General features: G+C 43.5%; 2 protein-coding genes across 6 annotated transcripts in view; one reads left to right on the top strand and one right to left on the bottom strand.

Annotated features, from left to right (window-relative positions):
* Positions 1 to 1,769: 1,769 nt before the first annotated feature.
* On the bottom strand, positions 1,770 to 3,823 carry LOC125117880 (sperm acrosome-associated protein 5-like). Its single transcript, XM_047763965.1, has 4 exons — positions 3,679 to 3,823; positions 3,105 to 3,263; positions 1,973 to 2,051; positions 1,770 to 1,869 (listed from the first exon to the last, which is right to left on the bottom strand). Exons 1-4 carry the CDS (start codon positions 3,821 to 3,823, stop codon positions 1,770 to 1,772), a joined length of 483 nt encoding a protein of 160 aa, XP_047619921.1.
* Positions 3,824 to 7,260: 3,437 nt separating this feature from the next.
* The window catches only part of ZNF182 (zinc finger protein 182), a 29,958-nt gene continuing 14,343 nt past the window's right edge, over positions 7,261 to 22,875 (top strand). For 3 of the 5 annotated variants that reach the window (XM_047765217.1, XM_047765215.1, XM_047765216.1), the window contains exons 1-2: positions 7,261 to 7,788; positions 8,703 to 8,761. In XM_047765217.1, coding sequence (XP_047621173.1) covers positions 8,747 to 8,761 — 15 coding nt within the window. In that variant the 5' untranslated portion in view covers positions 7,261 to 7,788; positions 8,703 to 8,746. The remainder of the gene's footprint in view (positions 7,789 to 8,702; positions 8,762 to 22,875) is intronic. The other 2 variants (XM_047765213.1, XM_047765214.1) reach the window with 2 other exon arrangements.

Here is a 22,875-nt window from a genome sequence, read left to right as displayed (position 1 = left end):
TCAAGATTTTGGCTTTTTCTCTGTGAGAGACTTCCTGCTGGCTGAGCTTGATCATGCAATCTTCCCAGAAACACTATGAATGATCTGATTGGCATTTAGGAGATCTGCTTTTTTTTTTTCTTTCCCCTCTGTGCCATGGCATGTGGAAGTTTCCAGTCTAGGGATTGACCTGAACAACATAGCAGTGACCCGAGCCACAGCAGTGACAATATCAGATCCTTAAACTTTACCCCCCCCCCCCAGGAACTCCTAGGAAATCTGCTTTTTACTTAAATCCACCAGTTTATTTCTGATGCTTTTGATGAATAACTATTCCTCCAGAAATTGGTACCCAGAGTGATGGTACCTTTTATGGACCCTCAGGGAAATGTGAGATTTGGTTATCTAGGCTGGTTGGGGCTGAAGGCAGGGGAAATACAGGTGGCATTTAAGGAAGGGGGCTCCAGTATTCCTTGGCATGTAGTGGCTTTCATGATCACCTGTGCTTACCTGGGATAAAATAAACACTGAAAACAAGGCTTTGCGTAGTTGAAGGACTCCCCCACTGCCACACACACCAAAAAGTACAAAGGACGTGAGGACTGCTTCCTCACCAGGGTGGCTGCTTTCAGTGGGGCTGGCCAGCACAAAGAGAAAGATCGGCAAGTTCAAATTCCTAAATTCTCTGCTCAAGCCATAGACTGAGACTCAAGTTAAAAAAAAAAAAACAAAAAACCAACAACAACAACAAAAAAAACGGGATTACCTTGTGCAGCCATTGAATTCCTGGCCTAAATTTCCAGTTTGTCACTTGAAACTTTGGTTATAGATTGTGAAAGAAGATGTTGGGGGCTAAGAGTTAGAATGGTAATGTGTGGGAGGATGTAGGAGAAGAATACTTTACCCCCTTTACCCCCCCCCCCTTTTTTTTTTTTTTTGCTTTTTAGGGCCACACCAGTGGCATATGGAAGTTCCCAGGCTGGGGTGGAATTGGAGCTGCAGCTGCTGGTCTACGCCACAGCCACAGCAACGCAGGATGCGAGCCACGTCTGCAACCTACACCACAGCTCACGGCAACTCCGGATCCTTAACCCACTGAGCAGGGCCAGGAATCGAAACTGCATCCTCATGGATGCTAGTCGGGTTTGTTACCACTGAGCCACAATGGGAACTCCAAATACTTTAAACTCTTAATTCCCAATGAGCTTCCTGTGTAAGCTGTAACCAATTCCATTATCCCTTGAAGAGACTGCATCTGCCTTAATTAAAGACCCTGTAGTTACGACAACAGAGAGTGATACTTTTCAAAAGAAGCCAATTTTCCTACCTCCTCATCCCTTCTATCTCCAGACCTAGAATCGCTTTGAGTACCAAGCACTTTATGTGCTTTGCAAACATTAATTCATTCAATTCTCCTAACAACCTCGTGAAATACTTACTCCCCCTACATCATCATTTTTCAGATGAAGAAACTGAGGCACAAAGAAATTAAGTGCCTCACTCGAGACAACCTAGCTAGTAAGTGGTAGAGATGGTATCTGAACCCAGGAGAACTTATGCTCTTAATCACTACATCATCCTCCACTCCTATCCCAAATTATCTTGTGTCCCCTGATTAGAGCTTTGAATATGTGAAGGGAGGGATTGAATCGGGTTACCTTCAAGCATTGGAAAAATGAAGTGAGTCAGACCTCAGGGGTCTCTTGCATTCTTTATAGTATCATACTTTATTAAATCCACAAGAGAAAGAACAAAAAGGAAAAGAAAATTTCTATCACTGAGAATCTTAGTCATGAATGAATTCTTTTTGGGTCAGGTTTTACATTCAAATGACACCCCTTGAGCCATTCAGATAAGTCATGGCCAGAACAGTGCTGGCTCCAAGAATCCCTGGGAAAGGAAAGGAGAGAGGGAGGATGAAGTGGACAGGCTGATAGAATGGCAGTGCCACTATCCCGGTTGCCCAGGGTCCCAGCCATTCCTGTACACTTACCAGGCATTCATACCTTCCTGTGAGGACACTACCTGCTTGGCACACATGATGTCATCAAGAATATGGCGGTTGAGCAGTTCTGGGGAAGGAGAGGGACATAGCGATCTGGTATATTTGGGACAGGGCGACAGTGTATGAAAGGCCCAGGGGTTCTGGGTTCCTTAGGGCCTGAATAACTTCTATATTGTCTGATTCTGGATGACCTTGATGCACTTATCAGCTGGTTATGAATTACCTCAACTGCCACGTTGGCTGGTTCTGTACAGCCTTAGCTCATTGACTAATCCTGTGTGATCTTGACTGTCATGTTGGCTGGTTATGAATAATCTCAACTACCCTACTGGCTGGTCCTGAACAACCTCAAACTCCATGTTGGGCCAGTTCTGGGTGACTTCAATGGTCATTTTTGTGTGGTTATGAATGATCTCAACTGCAATGGCTGTTGGCTGGTTGGGAAGCCACTCAACTGCAAGGCTGGTCAGTCCTGGGGGCTTCAAACACTATGTTGTCAGGTCCTGGATAACCTCAATACCAATTTTGACTGGTTACAAGTGACCTCAGTCTCCACATTGGCTAGTCCTGTTTAATCTCAGCTACCATGGTGCCTAGTCCTAGATGACCTCTATTCTAGGTGAGGTTTGGGAGCTTTGAATCCTCCTGACCTAGACGACATCTCAGTGTGGTCTGGTTAAGGATACAAGATGTTGTTTCTAACAGCCCAGGCAACTCTGCTCCTTCCCTTATCATTTTTCTGATTGTTACTTAAGATTGTAGCTTTGTGAGTTCCCATTGTGGCGCAGTGGAAATGAATCTGACTTGGAACCATGAGGTTGCGGGTTCGATCCCTGGCCTTGCTCAGTGGGTTAAGGATCCAGCGTTGCTATGAGCTGTGGTGTAGGTCACAGACATGGCTAGGATTTAGCTTTGCTGTGGCTGTGGTGTAGGCCAGCAGCAACAGCTCCGATTAGATTCCTAGCCTGGGAATCTCCATATGCCACAGGTGTGGCCCTAAAAGGACAAAAAGACAAAACAAAACAAAACAAAAAAAGATTGTAGCTTAGATAGTCTTGCTCTCTCTATGCTGGGGAGTGGGGCCAGGCAGGGCTTCAAGATGTCCCCAGTGCTACCTCACCATGACACTCCACGTGACAGAGGTTCTGGGTGGGTGTAACACCATTGTCACACCACCAGGCGGAGTTCAGCTGGAAAATGCCATATTCGCTGCTGCCATCAGGATTGTGGTTCACAAAGGAGGTGTCAAAGCCACTCTCATAGTGTGCCATGCACAGCCCTGGGACAGGGAGAGAGAGGGGAGGTAGCAGACAGTCATGAGTCCTGGGAATAGGGGAGGGTGGATGTGGGGGCAGGGATGGTTTTCATCTCAGTCGTAGGGGTGATGATCTTGGTTTGGTGGTGGTGTTGATGTTGGTGATTGTGATGAGATACCAGTAATGGTGGTGGTGATGGTATGCATGGTGATAACAGCAGTGATGACATTGATGGTAATGGTGGTGGTGGTAGTAGAGATGAGGGAAAAGAGTTGTGAAGGAAATGATGAGAAAGATAAGATTAGAGTTAAACTACACATCACAGTTGGGGGGGGGGGGCGAGAGGATTGTTCCCTAGCCTGGGGAGGGGACAGATGGCAAAAGGGACCTGGGTCTGAGTGTGGTGGGTGGGTAGGACTTGGGGTAACAGAATCTCACAGTCTCCAGTGGTGTAGCCCTTGAAGCCATTGAGGCCCGCCTTCTCCAGCTTCGTTGCCAGCTCACAGCGTTCATAAATCTTGGCATCCACAGTGGCAGCCATTAGCATGGTGAGGGTCACCACCACAGAGCCCCAGGCTTTCATTATGACAGCCCTCCTAACTGACTTCTTTGCTCCAGACTCACCCTGCGGTGTTCAATACTCTGGTCATTCTGGAACTCTGGGCGCTATGAGCAAAGATCTAAGTGATAGGTTCTGGAACACAGAAGGAAGGGGGTTGGGCACCTCACCATCTTCCCTTAAAGACACACACAAAGAAAAAGGAAGATTCTGTATACACAGAGGCTGAATGAGACAAAGACAGGGAGAAACCTAGAGGTGTCTGAAAGGGATCCAGGGGAAAGAGGAGGTGGGGACACACAAAGGCCAGACAAGATTGAGGTACTAAGCCTCATACTTGGCCCATGTTCCGCTACATTCCTTAACACCGTCCCACTCTAGTCCCATTCACCATGCTCTAACCCTCTTGATTACCTTCATTTCCGTTCACTCTGCCCCTCATCGCCTCCATCCTACCTACTACACTCTGCTGAGTAGTCAGTGCTACCACCTGAGATTCCTCCTGCTCTGTAAAATATGGCCACCTTGCTGTCAACCCCTGCCCCAAATTACCTCCATTTATATATTCTCAGCAACCCCTTCACCTCTCTTCACTTAGCATGCTCTGTTCCACCCTCGTTTACTGGAATCTGCCCCACGTTACCTCCATTCAATCAGACTCTGCCTCACATTGCATATTACACAAGATATATTACATATACATGTTCACTCTACTGCCTTTTTACCCCCATTCTCATTCTACCTTTTATTCCCCCGTCCACTTACACTGCCTCACACCCACTTATATTCGGTCTCATTGGGCCTCGTGTTACTGCCATTCGATAACCCTCTACTTGCCATGACCCAAGCTCGCTCACATCGTAGTTCTCCTTCACCTCCATTCACTCCCACTCCGACTCACATTTCCTATTTTCATCTTCAATTCCTGACACCTCATCAAAGGACTCCCATCTACTCTCATGTGGTCCATCCTTCAGCTTTGTTCATTGACTCTGGGCCTCATTCCCTTGTGCCCTTTCTTCACTTCTCTCAAGGGCTGCCCCCCTCCCCCATATTACCGGCATTTCCTGGGACTGTATTACTCTCAAACACTCATTCAAGGTACCCACACATACTCCATGCTTGGTCACCTCCGTTCTTTCTCAAATCTTCTCTTCATTTGCCTCCATTTACTCTCACTCTGCCTCATGCTATGTCCTACATTTGCAGTCACACCCAATGTAATCCCTGTTTCCACTCATCTCTCCCATTCTGCTCCTGATTCCCGTCCAGTTGCTCCCACTCTGCCCTATGGGACTCTCTTTTATTTATTTATTTATTTATTTATTTATTTATTTTGCTTTTTAGGGCTGCACCCACGGCACATAGAGGTTCCCAGGCTAGGGGTCCAATCGGAGCTACAGCTGCCGGCCTACACCACAGCCACAGCCATGCTGGCTCCGAGCCACGTCTGTGACCTACATCACAGCTCATGGCAATGCCTAATCCTTAACCCACTGAGCGAGGCTGGGGATTGAAACTGAAACCTCGTGGTTCCCAGTTGGAGTCGTTTCTGCTGCGCCAAGACAGGAACTCCCCATGCGACTCTCATTCCATCACTCTCTGCCTCAGGTTTACCACTTTTTGCTCACATTGGGCCCCGTTTCTCTCACTTTACTTGCTTTGGGCAACGTGTCCCTCCTCCCCTCTCCCCTGGCCTCACAATTACTCACCGTCTCCCATTCTCACTCTGTCCAATGTTACCTCCATTTACATACACGCTTCAACTTATTCACCTGGGCTGATGCCTACTGGGATCTCTGCACATTCCAGGCAATGCCTTGCATTACCCCCATCTAATCCCATTCTGTCCTTCATGCACCTCTGGTCAATCTCCTCCCTCACAGTATCCCCACTCAAACAAACAAACAAACAAGACTCGATTCAAGTATTCCATTCAACCACGCGTTCATTTCCCTTCCCTTGTGTTCTGTCCCTTGTGCCCCCCCACTCTTCCTTCAGCGCCTCACATCTCACATTACCTTCGTTCACTTCTACTTTCCCCCTAAATTTGCCTCTCTTTACTCATACTGTACCCCCTAAACCATCATTCATTTACACTCTAAGCCTTAGTACTCATACCAACTTGCACACTAATGCTTTATCAACCTCATTCACATTCGCCAACTTTCATTGCCCCAATCAACTCACAATCTGCTCCCATTTCCACTTCTTGCCATTTAGACTGTGCCTCATTTCCCCATCATTTACTCAGTCTCATTCATAATCTTATTAATTCAAAATCAAATGCATTGGAATTCCCTGGTGGCCTCGTGGTTAGGTATCCAGCATTGTCACTGCTGTGGCTTGGATCACCGCTGTGGCACAGGTTTGCTCTCTGGCCGGGGAACTTCTGCATGCCACAGGCACTCAAAAAAAAAAAAAATCAAATGCATACTCATTTACTCACTCTGCTCCACACTCCCCATATTCACTCCACTCTACTGCTCATTCACCTCCCTGACATCACTCTTGTGTCTCTCCCCAATTTGTCCTTCATGCACCGTTATTCACCTGCCCCCCCATCCCATGTGTCTCCCATTTAGTGACACATTGGCCAAGACAGAAAAGTCTGCTGTATCATTGAAGATTCAGTTTGGCTGCACATACCAACACCACCCTAAATGCCAATGGCTTCAAGAGGATGGAAGGGGATTCCTCTCTTGGAGGCAGGTAGTTCGAGGCTAGAGTGGCCCTCCACCACAAATTTCTTTGCTTCAGATATTTGTGTGGCTGGTTCCTTTTGGTCAGCGTAACTGTCACTCCTGACAAAAGGAGATTGTCCCTGCTCATCCTGAGAAAACAACCTGTCAGCCACTACTTAACACATCCCCATCATCCCAGGGTGTGTGTGTGTGTGTGTGTGTGTCCCTCCTCTAAGTCGCCGTTTATTTATTCTTCAGCCTCTTGTTTGTCTGCACACCGTCCTTCAAAAGCGAGGCTGTAAACTTCCAGCCTTAGCCACTGGATGGAGCTAGTGAACTAAGAAGCCAACCTCCTAGCCTTTGTGCTTGTAGAGCAATTCTACCATGCATCCCCATTTCCTATTCAATTACACCTGCGAACCCGAAGCTGCCCTCGCCCTCCAGTTTCAAAAGATCAAGTTTCCGCCTGCTAGCATTTTCCTTAATTGGCCACTTCTCTTTCCCGCCGTAAGGAAACAGGTTTTTGGAGTCTTAGGAATGACGGCCTCCACCGATCAAAGTAAACACCTGTTCTACACCAGCACCCGCAAGGGGAAGACACGCAGTGGGCGCGGCCGTCGCTTCAGAACAGTGACGTCACCGGAGCGGCCATCTTCCCTCTGCGCCTGCGCTGCTGCCCCACCGCGTTCGCGTCGGGCGAGAGGGAGGTGGGTGTGCCCCCATGTTGACTATTGGCGGACGCAGGCTCAAAGCCCCCACTGAGCTTGCGCATACCCGGTCGCTGCAGCGCTGTGGCTGCGGAGCCCGAGTTGTCCCAAAGCGGAAGTGCTTCTCGGGGCCAGTTCTTGTAACGGTCTCCTCTGCAGCGAGCAGAAAATCTGTTGTCGAGAGAGAGGTTGAGGGGGCGAGTGGTAGGAGTGATGGGCTGAGTGATGGGGAGTTCTGGGGGAACAATGCAGCCGGTTTGTAGGGGTCATGGACGTGGGAGGTTGTGGGATTAGTGATGGTGGACCGAGAGGTCAGCGAATGAGGATCTGTGGGTTCCGTGGCAGACAAAGTTAGGGGGCTAGTCAGGGTTGAATGGTGCTTATTAAACGTTGACTTTTACACATTTTCCAGCACAGTGACCTGCGCTAAGAGTTCATTCGCACCCCTCAAGCTCCTCCTTAGGCGTCCCCGCCTCTCCCTCTGTCCCTTTCCCTTTGCCCAAGCCCCGAGGTAGGGGCCTGGTGTGAATGCTCCAGCTGAAGTGAATCTGCACCCGAAGGCTTCCTTCTGGCTCCTGGGCAAGACGGCCCCAGTGAGGTGAGGAGAAGCAAGAAGAGGCACCTGAGAGAACTCACCTGAGAGCTTGGGGCTCGGGAGGGCTGGGCAGGGTCTGGTGGTGTGGGGTCTGGGGGCGGGGATGGGGCTTAAAACGCATGGGAATAATAGTTGTAAAGTTCGGTTTCTTTTGACATTTAACAAGTAACACATTCGAATTATAGATTGATTAGAAAATAGAGGAAAAGAAAATTCAAAGGAACTAATTTTATCCCCTCTTACATTTAAATGTCCGTTCTTCGACATTTGTAGTGTGTATAAGGGGCGTGCATTTTAAAACATTTAACATACGGTTTTCAAATGGGTTCCTGCAGTTTTATAACCTGCCCTTTTTTTATTTAGAAGTTACTGTGATTCAGCTTAAAAGTTTATTCTCTAACGTTTAAAAACCTTGTAATTTAGATGTATGTACAGAAAAGTACACAGAAAAGTACAAAGTATGGTACACAGTACGGTACCATACTTTTTTTTTAATAACCACATAGAATTTAATCCCTTGCATTTCCTTGTTAATCCCATATTATGGGTCATTTAGGATTGTTTAAATTTGGCATCGTTAAAAGTCAATGCTGAGATGAAGGTACTTACAGAGAAATTATGACACATTATTTCATAATGGAAAATACCTAGAAATACAACTTGTGAGTCAGAACACAAGTATTTTTAGGAAAAAAAAAAACCACAAAACCCTTTTGTGTCAGATGGTCACATGAGGAAAAGACTCAAGTATACACAAGTGGTTGTTAAAACCACAAGTTCAAACTGTGGAGGTTGCCCAAACTTCCACAGAGAGGCCTCACACCCAGTTGGTGTGAGAGGATTTCTAGGCAGATAATTCTGGGCACTGGAAGCCTGATGGAGTCTCTCATATGCTCTACACTTCTCCACTCTTCTAGCTCAATCCTCACACATCTCTGACTTTTCCCAAGAAGAGCAGGAAATGGCCGAACTCCAAGTAAGTATGTTGTCTGTTTCCTTCTGTTCTGCCCTGGACGCGTTGAGCACTGTAGGACTCTCAGACGTAGAATAGGAAATTATTTGCAAATAAGCAATAAAATCAGGGGTAATGAGAGCCAGCAGCAAGGCCAAATTTGAATGTAGACACAAAAAAGACTTAGGGTGGAACTGCTAGTTACGCATTATAACATTAGTTGAGTTGCAAATTTCTCTTTGAGCCTCTGGCAGCCAGAGGTAATCTGGATCCCTTAACTCAGCCGGGAGAGAACACAAAGTCAAGTCGTCGGGGAAGTAAGACTTTTGGGGCAATTGCCTTTCAGGGCTTTTCTTTGCTGAATCTTTGTGTGGATGGTCGAATTGTCTTCAGTCACAACCTGATGACAAATGCAGCCTCTGGTCTCCCACAGGTATTTCTTAGAGCCTTCCTCAGTGAGCTGGAGCCATAATGTCGAGACGGAATGTGGGAATGAAATGGGGAACTTGCTTGTCTTTTAAATGATTTTCCTCAAGTAATTTTCTCAGTTGGACTTTGGATTCTCATTTGGTCAAGAGACAGAATATGGCAGGCACCCACAGCCCACCATCTTTTTTTTTTTTTTTCTTTCACTTAAAAATTTTTTTATTTTTAAAATTTGTGTGCAGTAACATTGATTTTTGTGGTCCAGGCTGATAAACGTTAACACCTGTGTAGACTGTGACACCTAATCTATAGAATAGAGAATAGTTTCATCACACCGAAAAAGGGCCTTATGCAACCCCCTATAGTCATATCCTCCCCTAACTGTAACCTCAGGCAACCACAGACGTTTTGTATCAGAGTTGTATCTTTGCAAGAATGTCATATAAATGGAATCATACAGTATGTAGCTTTTTTAAAAAAATTATTCTTTTGCAGTAATTGACATGCCGTTGTAAAAATAATACAGAGAAATCTCATGTATCTTTGATTCAGTTTCCATCAATGGTAACATCTTGCAAAATTATAACACAATGTCACAACCAGGATATTCACATGATGTTGTTCAGACACAGTTCAATCATCTGTTCTCCACCCACCCCCGCCCTGTTCCTAGACCTCTAGCAATTACTGATCTAGTCTCTATTTCTAGAATTTTGTCATTTCAAGAATGTGATAAAATCAAATCACATAAAGTCTGTAACCTACTGGAACTGGATTTTTTTCCCACTCAGTGCGATTCCCTAGAGATTCAGCCAAGTTGTGTGTGTCAATAGTTCTTTCCTTTTTATTGCTGACTGGCCTTTCATTTTGTAGATGTACTGCAGCTTATTTATCCATTCTCCTGTTGAAAGACATGCGAATTATTTTCGGTGTTTGGCAGTTATGAGCAGAGCTACTTTAAACATTCATGGACATATGTGTTCAGTTCTCTAGAGTAAATAGTGGATTGCTAGGTCATATGGTAAGTGTATGGTTTAACTCTTTAGGAATCTGCCAAATTGTTCTCCAGGATGGTTGAATTATTTTTCATTTCCACCAGAAATGTGTAAGAATTCCAATCGCTTCACATTTTTGCCAGTACTTAGTACTGTCAGTATAGCTGACTCTTGAAAAACCCTCAGGTTGGGGGCACCAACCCTCCTAGTAGTTGGAAGTCCACCTCCAGTTGGCCCTCTGTATCTGTGGTCCCAACTAACTGCAGATCGTGTAGTACGGGATTATGCATTTATTGAAAAAAATCCACGCGCAGGTGAACCCGTGCAGTTCAAGGCGATGCTCTTCCATGGTCAACTGCATTTTTAATTTCGTACATTCTAGTGGTATAGTGCTATCTCTTGGATGGTTTTAATTTGCATTTCCCTAATGGCTAATGATGTTGAATATCTTTGTTTACTTTTTGCATATCCTCTTTGGTGAGTGTCCAATCAAGGCTTCTGTCCCTTTTTAAATTGCATTGTATGTTTCCTCACTACTGAGTTTTGTGAGTTCTTTGTATATTCTGTGTACAAGAGCTTTGTCAGACATGTGGTTTGTAAATATTTTCTCCAGGTGTGTGGCTTGTCTTTCAGTTCATAGGGTTGGTCATAGAGAAAGAATTTTTAATTTTGAAAATGTCCCACATGTAAACTATTTCCTTTATGGGTTGTGCTTTCGATGTTAGATCTAAGAACTCTTTGACTACCCTAGGTGAGATTGAAAAACTCTAGCCTCCTATGTAGAGAAAAACCCAGTTCTTTTCTACTGTATCACTCCTGTGAGTCTTTAACTCACACTCTTCACTTCTGGTACTTCTGGCCACCAAATGTGTGGAGGTCTTCTCCCACAACGAGCAATTCTGTGACACCAGCTGGGTGTTGTGCAGCTTAATTCTGATACTGTCTACCTGGAGATTGTGTCAGATCTCACAGGTTAAGGGGTTCAGTTCCCTGCAATTGCCCCACCTCCCAACGTAAAAGCCAGTCAAAAGCCTATCACCTGTGCTTCTGACCAACCCGCTGTGGATCTGAGGTTCCAACAACCTACTTTTTGGGTTCGCTTCATTTGCTAGAGTGGCTCACAGAACTCAGGGAAACACTAGGACATGATAAAGGATACAGGTGAACATGCAGGTGGAAGAGATGCGGAGGGGCAAGGTATAGGGGAAGAGGCTTGGAGCTTCCATTCCCTCTCCAGGTCCAGGTGTGTCACTCTCCTACCACCTGCATGTGTTTACCAATTCAGAAGCTCTCTGAACCCGGTCCTATTGAGTTTCTATGGAGACTGCTTCACGCAGGCATGACTGATGCACTCATTGGCCCACTGGCTTTTGATTCAAACTCCAGCCCTTCTCCCCTTCCCCAGAAGTTGGGGGTGGGACCACAAGTTCCAAACCTCTAATCAGGTGGTTGATTCTCCCGGCAACCGGCCCCCACTCCTTAGGTGGGATCCTAAAGTCAGGCCATTAATATAACAGAAGACACCTGTATTGCACTCTTCGCTTAAACTCCAAGGGTTTCAGGAGCTCTCTGCCAGCAGTTGGGAGCTAAAATCAATTAGTATGTTTGTTGGAGTTCCCGCTGTGGCACAAGGGATCGGCAGTGTCTCCGGAGTGCTGAGATGTGAGTTTGATCCCCAGCCGGCAAAGTGGGTTAAGGACCCGGCATTGCTGAAACTGTGGTGTAGGTCACAACTGCAGCTTGGATCTGATCCCTTGCCCTAGGAACTCTATGCCATGGGGTGGTCAAAAATAGAAAAAAAAAATATTATAAATCACAATATCACACTAGGTCATGACAATTTTTTCCCATTCTCTACGTTTTATCGTTTTAGATTTACATTTAGACCTAAGAGCCATTTCGCATTAGTTTTTATGTGAGGTGTTAGGATTAGGCTGAGGTTTATAATTTAGCAAATGGACTTCTATTTGTTCTAACCTCATTTGTTGAAAGGACCATCTTTTCTCCATTGAAATGATTTTTATGGTCTTGTCAAACGTCAGTTGGCCATGTTTGTGGGGTCTCTTTCTGGACTGTTCTTTTGTTGTCTTGATCTATGTATCTAATCCTCTGCCATCACCACACCGTCTTCATTACTGCAGCTTTACGGTAAGTTTTGAAACCAAGTAGTGTGATTTCTTCAACTTAATTCCACTTTTTCTAAATTGTTTGGCTATTCTTACTCTTTTGCCTTTGTATTTGTATATACATTTCAGAATAATCTTGTTGACATATCTAAAAATGATCTTGGCATGATTTCGATAGGAATTGAGTTAGTCCTATAGATTAGTTTGGGAAGAATAGACATCATTATTTTGTTGCATCTTCTAGTCCGTGAACAAGCTATGTCTCTCCATTTATTTAGATCTTCTTTTATTTATTTCATCAATATTTTGTAATTTTCAACATAGAGATCCTATTCATGCGTATTAGTCTGCTCAGGCTGCCATAATAAAATGTCACAGACTGAGTAGCTTAAACAACAAATTAATTTTCTCACAGTTCTGGAGGCTGCAAGTCCCAGATCAGGGTTGGTTTCTGGTGAAGCCTCTCTTCCTGGCTTGTAGACCGCTGCCTTCTCACTGTCCTCACATGGTCTTTCCTTTGTGCCTCTGCAGAGAGGGACCTCTGGTGTTTCTTCCTATTTTCAGGAGAATACCAGTCCTATTGAATTGGGCCCCAATCTTATGACCTCATTTAGCCTAATTACCTTCTAAAAGTCTGATCTCCAAATACAGTCACCCTGGGGGTTTGGGCATCAACTTAGGAATTTGAGGGGTAACATAATTCATTCCATAACAACATGGCATGTTTCATTTTTTAAGCCATTGAAAATGGTTTTGTTGTTAAAATTTCAATTTCAAGGAGTTCCTGTTGTGGCTCAGTGGTAACAAATCTGACTAGTATCCATGAGGATTCAGGTTCCATCCCTGGGCTTGCTCAGTGGGTTAAGGATCTGGCGTTGCCTGGAGCTGTGGTGTAGCTTGCAGACATGGCTCGGATCTGGCATTGCTGTGGCTGTCGTGTAGGCCGGCAGCTACCCCTCCAATTTGACCCTTAGCCTGAGAACTTCCATATGCCACAGGTGTGGCCCAAAAAAGACAAAAATAAATAAATTTCAAGTATTCATTGCTAGTATATAGATGTATGATTGGTTTTTGTTGTTGACCTTTGCTATGGTCTGGATGTTTGTGTGCATCCAAAATTCACATGTTGGAATTCTAATGCCCAAGGTAAGTGATGGTGTTAGGAAGTGGGGATTCCTCTTATTTATAGTAATATAGAATTTTTATTTTTATGGATTTTAATTTTTTCAGTGGATTTTTAAAAAAGATACAGTGTGTTTATTTTTTTATTACTCAGTGAATTTTATTACATTTATAGTTGTACAACAATCATCACAACACAATTTTATAGCATTTCCATCCCAGATTTTCAGTGGTTATAATCCATTACTATCATTGTTTATTTTGATGCTTAGTTGTCCCTGAGTTATCCAGTGGAAGCCCCTTTAAGCTGACTTTTCTTGTCCTTTTGTCACAGCCTGATAATTTACTGAGCACTTCCTTAGTTTCCAACATAATAAGATGTATCAGCCCTCTTTGTCTTTCCCTGCCCCAGGCCTAATCAGCCATTTCTCCAAGGAGCACTGGTTCCTGTTAGTAAATAATTATATATAGAAATCAAAATCTGGGTGCTAAGTATGTTCATTGCTGTTGGGGTATCATTACTTCTAAGGCCTTTCAGAGAACAAAGCTCTGTGTATATGTCTGCATATGTATATGTGTACATATGCACACACATATAGACACATACACACATACCTTGAATTCATACACATATCCAAGGAATCTTCCTAGGCCCCTCTCATTCCATATCTGTATCTCCCTTCATCAACAGTGAGAGCACTGGCTCCTGGTGTCAATATATTGACTCATTTGCTCAGTCTTAAAATGTACAGAAAGTAGAATCAGAATTCCTGCACCCACACTTGTGAAAAACCAATGTATTGAGTACAGTACATGATTTATTTGCATGTCTTTTATACTGAGGATACGTAAGCAAAGAACCCTGTTCAGAAGTTATTTGGATTAGTTTTTCTTTTTGATTTTTTTTCCTATCGAGGGTGCTTATGTTATTTACTTGGTATATAGTTAGGTTCATTTTTTTCTGTTTGCATTCCATTTTAGGTTTTATTTCTTTCCATTTTTGTTGATTTAATTTTATTCTTTTTTTAAAATTATTTATTATTATTTTTTTCCCACTGTACAGCAAGGGGGTCAGGTTATCCTTACATGTATACATTACAATTACATTTTTCCCCCAACCTTTCTTCTGTTGCAACATGAGTATCTAGACAAAGTTCTCAATGCTATTCAGCAGGATCTCCTTGTAAATCTATTCTAAGTTGTGTCTGATAAGCCCAAGCTCCCGATCCCTCCCACTCCCTCCCCCTCCCATCAGGCAGCCACAAGTCTCTTCTCCAAGTCCATGATTTTCTTTTCTGAGGAGATGTTCATTTGTGCCTTATATTAGATTCCAGTTATAAGTGATATTTATGGTATTTGTCTTTGACTTTCTGGCTCATTTCACTCAGGATGAGATTCTCTCGTTCCATCCATGTTGCTGCAAATGGCATTATGTCGTTCTTTTTTATGGCTGAGTCGTATTCCATTGTGTATATATACCACATCTTCCTAATCCAATCATCCGTTGATGGACATTTGGGTTGTTTCCATGTCCTGGCTATTGTGAATAGGGCTGCAATGAACATGCGGGTGCACGTGTCTCTTTTAAGTAGAGTTTTGTCCGGATAGATGCCCAAGAGTGGGATTGCGGGGTCATATGGAAGTTCTATGTATAGATTTCTAAGGTATCTCCAAACTGTTCTCCATAGTGGCTGGACAAGTTTACATTCCCACCAACAGTGTAGGAGGGTTCCCTTTTCTCCACAGCCCCTCCAGCACTTGTTATTTGTGGACTTATTAATGATGGCCATTCTGACTGGTGTGAGGTGATATCTCATGGTAGTTTTGATTTGCATTTCTCTTATAATCAGCGATGTTGAGCAGTTTTTCATGTGTTTGTTGGCCATCTGTATATCTTCTTTGGAGAAATGTCTATTCAGGTCTTTTGCCCATTTTTCCATTGATTGATTGGCTTTTTTGCTGCTGGGTTGTATAAGTTGTTTATATATTCTAGAGATTAAGCCCTTGTCGGTTGCATCATTTGAAACTATTTTCTCCCATTCTGTAAGTTGTCTTTTTGTTTTCTTTTGGGTTTCCTTTGCTGTGCAAAAGCTTTTCAGTTTGATGAGGTCCCATGGGTTTATTTTTGCTGTAATTTCTATTGCTTTGGGAGACTGACCTGAGAAAATATTCATGATGTTGATGTCAGAGTGTTTTGCCTATGTTGTCTTCTAGGAGTTTGATGGTGTCCTGTCGTATATTTAAGTCTTTCAGCCATTTTGAGTTTATTTTGGTGCATGGTGTGAGGGTGTTTAATTTTATTCTTATATATGTAAAATGTTAATATGATTCAAAGAGACACAACTATTCATACATGTACACACAGAATTGTCACTTCTCCCCTGAACCTTCCACCCCATTCTCATTCTACCTTGGTGATAACAAATCTTGTTAGCTATCTTGGTAGAAGCGGACAAAGGTATATTTTAAAAATTTCCCTTTTCTCATCTAAAATACGATACAAATGAACATATCTATGAAACAGAAACAGACTTGTGGTTGTCAAGGGGGAGGGGGCTGGGAGGAAGGAAGGATTGGGAGTTTGGGATTAGCAGATGTAAGCTATTATATATATTATGGATAAACAACAAGGTCCTACTGTATAGCACAGGAGACTATAGTCAATATCCTGTGACATATCATAATGGAGAAGAATATGAAGAAGAATATGTATAACTGAATCACTTTGCTGTACATTGCTGTGGGCAATGGCCACAGCCAGGACCAAAGGCAGCAGAGGCTAACAAGGCAGGGGGTGGGGGATAGGGGAGCAGTTCAACATTTGCCTGGCAGCATCCCCACAGGTGCAAAGTCCAGGGCACTAGAGAGACTTGGAGCCTTGTCCGTCTGCCCTTCCAGAGCGATTCTATCACCCCAAAAGGAGACCTGGTCTCCGTTAGCAGTCGCTCCCATCCCAGCCTCTGACAACAACTAATCTGCTTTTCTGTCTCTGGATTTGCCTGTTCTGGACATTTCCTGTAAATGGGATCATATACTGTGTCTATGATATATTTTGTGTCTTGCTGTAGTTGTGACCTATGCCACAGTTTCAGCAATGCCGGGTCCTTAACCCACTTTGCCGGCTGGGGATCAAACTCACATCTCAGCACTCCGGAGACACTGCCGATCCCTTGTGCCACAGCGGGAACTCCAACAAACATACTAATTGATTTTAGCTCCCAACTGCTGGCAGAGAGCTCCTGAAACCCTTGGAGTTTAAGCGAAGAGTGCAATACAGGTGTCTTCTGTTATATTAATGGCCTGACTTTAGGATCCCACCTAAGGAGTGGGGGCCGGTTGCCGGGAGAATCAACCACCTGATTAGAGGTTTGGAACTTGTGGTCCCACCCCCAACTTCTGGGGAAGGGGAGAAGGGCTGGAGTTTGAATCAAAAGCCAGTGGGCCAATGAGTGCATCAGTCATGCCTGCGTGAAGCAGTCTCTATAGAAACTCAATAGGACCGGGTTCAGAGAGCTTCTGAATTGGTAAACACATGCAGGTGGTAGGAGAGTGACACACCTGGACCTGGAGAGGGAATGGAAGCTCCATGCTTCTATAGGCTTGCTTTTTGGCCCAGCATGGGATCTGTTGTGTAGAATGTTCCATGTGCACTTGAAAAGAATGTGTATTCTGCTGCTTTAAGATGGAATATTCCATAAATAACAATCAGGTCCTTCTGGTCTAATGTGTCATTTATGGCCTACATTTCCTTATTAATTTTCTGTTTGATCTGTTTGTTGATGTAATTGAGGTGTTAAAAGTCCCCTACTATTATTGTGTTGCTGTCAATTCTTTTATGGCTGTTAGCATTTGCCTTATATATTGAGGTGCTCCTATGTTGGGTGCGTATATATTTACAATTGGTATATCTTCTTAGATTGATCCCATGATCCTTATGTAATGTCTGTCTCTTTTAACAGTCTTTAAGGTCTATTTTGCCTGATAGGAGTATTGCTACTCCAGCTTTCTTTTGATTTCCATTTGCATGGGATACATTTTTCCATCCCCTCACTTTCAGTCTATGTGTGTCCCTTGATCTGAAGTGGGTTTTTTGGTAGACAGCATATATGTTGGTCTTGTTTTTGTATCTATTCAGCCAGCCTGTATCTTTTGGCTGGAGCATTTAATCTGTCTACACTTAAGGTAATTACTGCTATGTTCTTAATACCATTTTGTTAATTATTTTGGATTTGTTTTTGTAGTCTTTTTATTCCCTTCCTCTTTTGTCCTTTTCTCTTGTTAGTGTCGTGTTTGGATTGCTTTTTCTTAGGTGTGTGTATCTAGTGTAGATTTTTGGCTTGCAGTTACCATGAGGTTTTGATAGAGCACTCTAAAGCCAAAGCCGGATTCCCTCCTCCCAATGCCAGACCCCTAGGCTGGGGAACTTGATATGGGGCTCAGAACTCTTGCCCCTGTGGGAGAACCTCTGTGATAATATTTTCCAGTTTGTGGTCACCCACCTGGCAGGTATGGGATTTGATTATACCATGAATGTGCCCCTCCTACTTTCTCACTGTGGCTGCTTCTTTGTCTTTGGATGTAGATCTTTTTTGGTAGGTTCCAGTCTTTTTTTGTTGATGGTTGTTCAGCAATTAGTTGTGATTTTGGTGTTGTCATGAGAGGACGTGAGCTCAAGTCCTTCTACTCTGCCATCTTGTCTCCAAGCTGCAACCACCATTCTCCTGTGTATGAATTTTGGTTGTTTCCAGTATTGTGCAATTAAGAATAATGACAAAATGAAATATATTATGCGTATGTCATCTCCTTTTTGTACAGATATATCTTCTATGTAAATTCCCACAAGTGGTATTGCTGGGTCAAGGGGTTAATTTTGGTTTGTTAGATATTGCCACATTCCCTTCAATAAAGGTCATGCTCTTTCACATGACCACTAGCAATATATGATAGTACCTGTTTCTCTATGGCTGCGCCAACAGAGTATACTGTCTGGTTTTTAAATTTTTTCCAATCTGCTAGGTAAGAAATGATATCTCTCTATAGTTTTAATAGGCATTTCTATTATTATAAACAACGTTGAATGTAATTTCATATATATATATATATATAAAACCCATTTTTATATTTCTTGTTTATTATCTTTTTTTTTTTTTGCCTAATTTTCTATCAGGTATTCTTTTTTCCCCTCGATTTTTTTTTTGTCTTTTTTTTTTTTTTTTTTAGAGCTGCACCCACGGCATATGGAGGTTCCCAGGCTAGGGGTCTAACAGCAACGTGGGATCTGAGCCTCATCTGTGACCTCCACCACAGCTCATGGCAACGCCGGATCCTTTACCCACTGAGCGAGGCCAGGGATCAAACCCACAACCTCATGGTTCCTAGTCGGATTCGTTTCTGCTGCGCCATGACAGGAACTCCCTTCCCCTTGATTTTTAAGAGTTCTTTATATATTAAGGATATTATCTCTATTTGTGATATATGTTGTAACAAATCCCCCCCCCCCCAGTTTGTCATTTGTCTTTGGACTTGCCAAAGTATTTTTATGTTTTTGTGGTTGTATTAATCTTTTATTAAAACATCTGGACTTTATTTATAGAAAGTTTTTCCCTCCATCCAGGTTATGCAGACATTCACCCCTGCATTCTTCTAGTAGTTTGTTTGGTTTCAGTTTTTTACATGTATTCCCCTTATCCATTTGGTGTTTATTCTTGTGTCTGTAATGAGGTTTGGATCCAATTTAGCTTTTTCCAAATGGTTCTCCAGTTGACCCAGCACAATTTATTAAAAAGTGGGTCTTTACCCTGTGCTTTGAGAGAACGCATGTATCAAAGTATGTGTTGGTATCTGGTAGGGCTACTCCATCCCTCACAGTTTTTCTTTTCCAGAGTTTTTCTAGCTATTGTTGTACATTTATTTTTTGATAGGATCTTTAGTACTAACTTGTTTAGCACCATTAAAAACCTTGTTTTGGGAGTTCCCGCCGTGGCGCAGTGGTTAACGAATCCGACTAGGAACCATGAGGTTGCGGGTTCGGTCCCTGCCCTTGCTCAGTGGGTTTATGATCCGGCGTTGCCGTGAGCTGTGGTGTAGGTCGCAGACGCGGCTCGGATCCTGCGTTGCTATGGCTCTGGCTTAGGCTGGGGGCTATAGCTCCGATTTGAGCCCTAGCCTGGGAACCTCCATATGCCGCGGGAGCGGCCCAAAGAAATAGCAAAAAGACAAAAAACAAACAAACAAACACCTTGTTTTGGAGTTCCTGTCGTGGCTCAGTGGTTAACAAACCTGACTAGTAACCATGAGGTTGCGGGTTCGATCCCTGGCCTCACTCAGTGGGTTAAGGATCTGGCGTTGCCGTAAGCTGTGGCGTAGGTCGAAGATGCGGCTTAGATCCTACGTGGCTGTGGCTGTGGCTGTGGTGCAGGCCAGCAGCTGTAGCTCCGATTCCACCCCTAGCCTGGGAACCTCCATCTGCTGCAGGTGTGGCCCTAAAAAGACAAAAGACCAAAAACACCTTGTTTTTTTTAAATTGGGATCACATTGAATTTATAAATCAAGGGTAACTACATCTTTGTGACTTTGTGTCATTCTATCTAGGAAGAGTTAAGACAACTGTGAAGTTAGAGGGAACTGTCCCAATAAGAGACCACCCTCACTTCTGATACCAAATACAAGTTTGGGGGTCCCCAGTATCACACTTAGGTTTAACAGTTCACTTAAGGAATTCAAAGAACTCACTGAAATCTGTTATATTCATGCTAATGGCTTGTTACAGGGAGGGGACACAGATTCATTTTCTGTTCCCAGAGTCAGGATGCATGACTTTGTGCAGCATTGATGTGTGACAGTACACATGGAGTTCTGTTAAACAGGGAAGCTCTTATGAGCCTCGGTGTTCAGAGGGGTTTTTTTTGTTTTTTTTTTTGTTTTTTTAATTATGGCTCCATTTTATAGGCATGATTGTCCATGTTGCTGCTATCTGTCCCTAGCCACTCTGGGAGAGATCAAAACCCTCACCCTAAATTATGTGGTTGGTCTTTCTGGTGTGGCCAGACCCCCACCCTAAGTCACATTATGCTAACCATGGTGACCTAAGGCTCATATGCAGAACATCCTTCTGCCCTTCCTTCCTTCCTTTTCCCCTTCCTTCCTCCCATTCCAGTCCATCTTTTTGTCCATCGTCTCTTCTTTCCTTCCATTCTTCCATTCCAATTTGCCTTTGCCTTTAACTTCCTTCCTCCTTTCCCTTCCCTTCCTGCCATTCCTTCCATTCTAAATCCATCTTTCCCTCCTTCCTTCTTTCCTTATCTGTCCATCCATCCATCCATCTTTGGTTATTTTAAGGAGATTACTATCTATTCTAGTTTTTTTTTTTTTTTTTTAAATCAAGATTGGGTATTGGGAGTTCCCGTTGTGGTGCAGTGGAAGCGAATCTGACTAGGAACCATGAGGTTGCAGGTTCAATCCCTGGCTTCGCTCAGTGGGTTAAGGATCTGGCGTTGCATAAACTGTGGTATAGGTCGAAGATGCGGCTCAGATCCCACCTTGCTGTGGCTGTGGCGTAGGCTGGCGGCTGTAAGCTCTGATTGGACCCCTAGCCTGGGAACCTCCATATGCTGCGGGTGTGGCCCTAGAAAAGACAAAAAAAAAAAGATTGGGTATTGAATTCTGTTTCAATATTTTTGTATCAGCTTTTCTTATATTAAGCATATAAGTTTTCTCTTTAGGTCTATTTAATGGTGATTTATGTTAATGAATCTTCTAATATTGAACTGTCATTGCATATCTGGAATAGATTGTAGTTGGTCATCAAGAATTATTGCCTTAATACGGATCTATTCTCTTTGCTTATCCAGTTGACCCTTGAATCACGTGGGTTTGAATTGTTTGAGTCCTCTTACATGCAGGTGTTTTTCGATAGTAAACTACACAGTCCATGTTTGGTTGAATCTACAGACGTGGAAGAAATACTGATATGGGGGACTGACTAAGTTATATATGGATTAACACCCATGTTGTTCGAGGGTCGGCTGTGTTTAGGATTTTTGCCCTGTTGTTCGTAAGTGAGATTAGCCTGCATGTTCCTATTTTGTACAGTCTTAGGTTAGTTGATGTGTTAACTTTATAGTCAATTCATGTAAGAATTTGAAAGCTTTTCATTTTTCTATGCTCAGGAATAATTGGAGCATTTAAGAGTCTTCTCAGTTCTTTTGTGAGCCTGAGTTTTGTCCTAGGCATATGTGTGCCTTTCTAAATTCCCCTGTACATGGGTGCTTTCGAATGTCCTAATTGCCCAAAGAATATCTCCTCGCATTTCCTCTCAGGCCTTAGGCAGTCTGTTGTCTGTCTAGACTGTAATCTTTTGCCCCAGGCATCAGTGGGTTCTTTGTTTGCTTTGCAGCCTTTTCGATCAGTGTCTACAGCTCTGAGTTGAGAGGTGAAAGAGCAAGGAGCACCTTGCGTTCCTCTTTCTGGTAGCATGCCAGCAGGTTAGAACAGACCCACACTAATTTGTGAATAAGGTCTGCTCTGCTTCCTCTAGAACTAGAGTCTGGGGTCCCACACAGGGAATACTGGCTGCTGCTGTTGCTTTAAGACTGCTGGTGCTGAAAAAATGTTCAACATCGCTGATTATAAGAGAAATGCAAATCAAAACTACCATGAGATACCACCTCATACCAGTCAGAATGGCCATCATTAATAAGTCCACAAATAACAAGTGCTGGAGGGGCTGTGGAGAAAAGGGAACCCTCCTGCACTGTTGGTGGGAATGTCAACTGGTACAGCCACTATGGAGAACAGTTTGGAGATACCTTAGAAATCTATACATAGAACTTCCATATGACCCCGCAATCCCACTCTTGGGCATCTATCCGGACAAAACTCTACTTAAAAGAGACACATGCACCTGCATGTTCATTGCAGCCCTATTCACAATAGCCAGGACATGGAAACAACCCAAATGTCCATCAACGGATGATTGGATTAGGAAGATGTGGTATATATACACAATGGAATACGACTCAGCCATAAAAAAGAATGCCATAATGCCATTTGCAGCAACATGGATGGAACTAGAGAATCTCATCCTGAGTGAAATGAGCCAGAAAGACAAAGACAAATACCATATGATATCACTTATATCTGGAATCTAATATAAGGCACAAATGAACATCTCCACAGAAAAGAAAATCATGGACTTGGAGAAGAGACTTGTGGCTGCCTGATGGGAGGGGGAGGGAGTGGGAGGGATCGGGAGCTTGGGCTTATCAGACATAACTTAGAATAGGTTTACAATGAGATCCTGCTGAGTAGCATTGAGAACTATGTCTAGATACTCATATTGCAACAGAACAAAGGGTGGGGGAAAAATGTATACATGTAAGGATAACTTGATCCCCTTGCTGTACAGTGGGGGAGAAAAAAAAATGCTGGTGCTCTTTGGGAGTTCCCCTCGTGGCTCAGTGGTTAACGA

Source organism: Phacochoerus africanus, chromosome X (genome assembly GCF_016906955.1).
Source record: "Phacochoerus africanus isolate WHEZ1 chromosome X, ROS_Pafr_v1, whole genome shotgun sequence".
NCBI lineage: Eukaryota > Metazoa > Chordata > Mammalia > Artiodactyla > Suidae > Phacochoerus > Phacochoerus africanus.
Note: the sequence above shows the minus strand (reverse complement) of the source record. Positions and strands in the feature narration are given on the sequence as shown.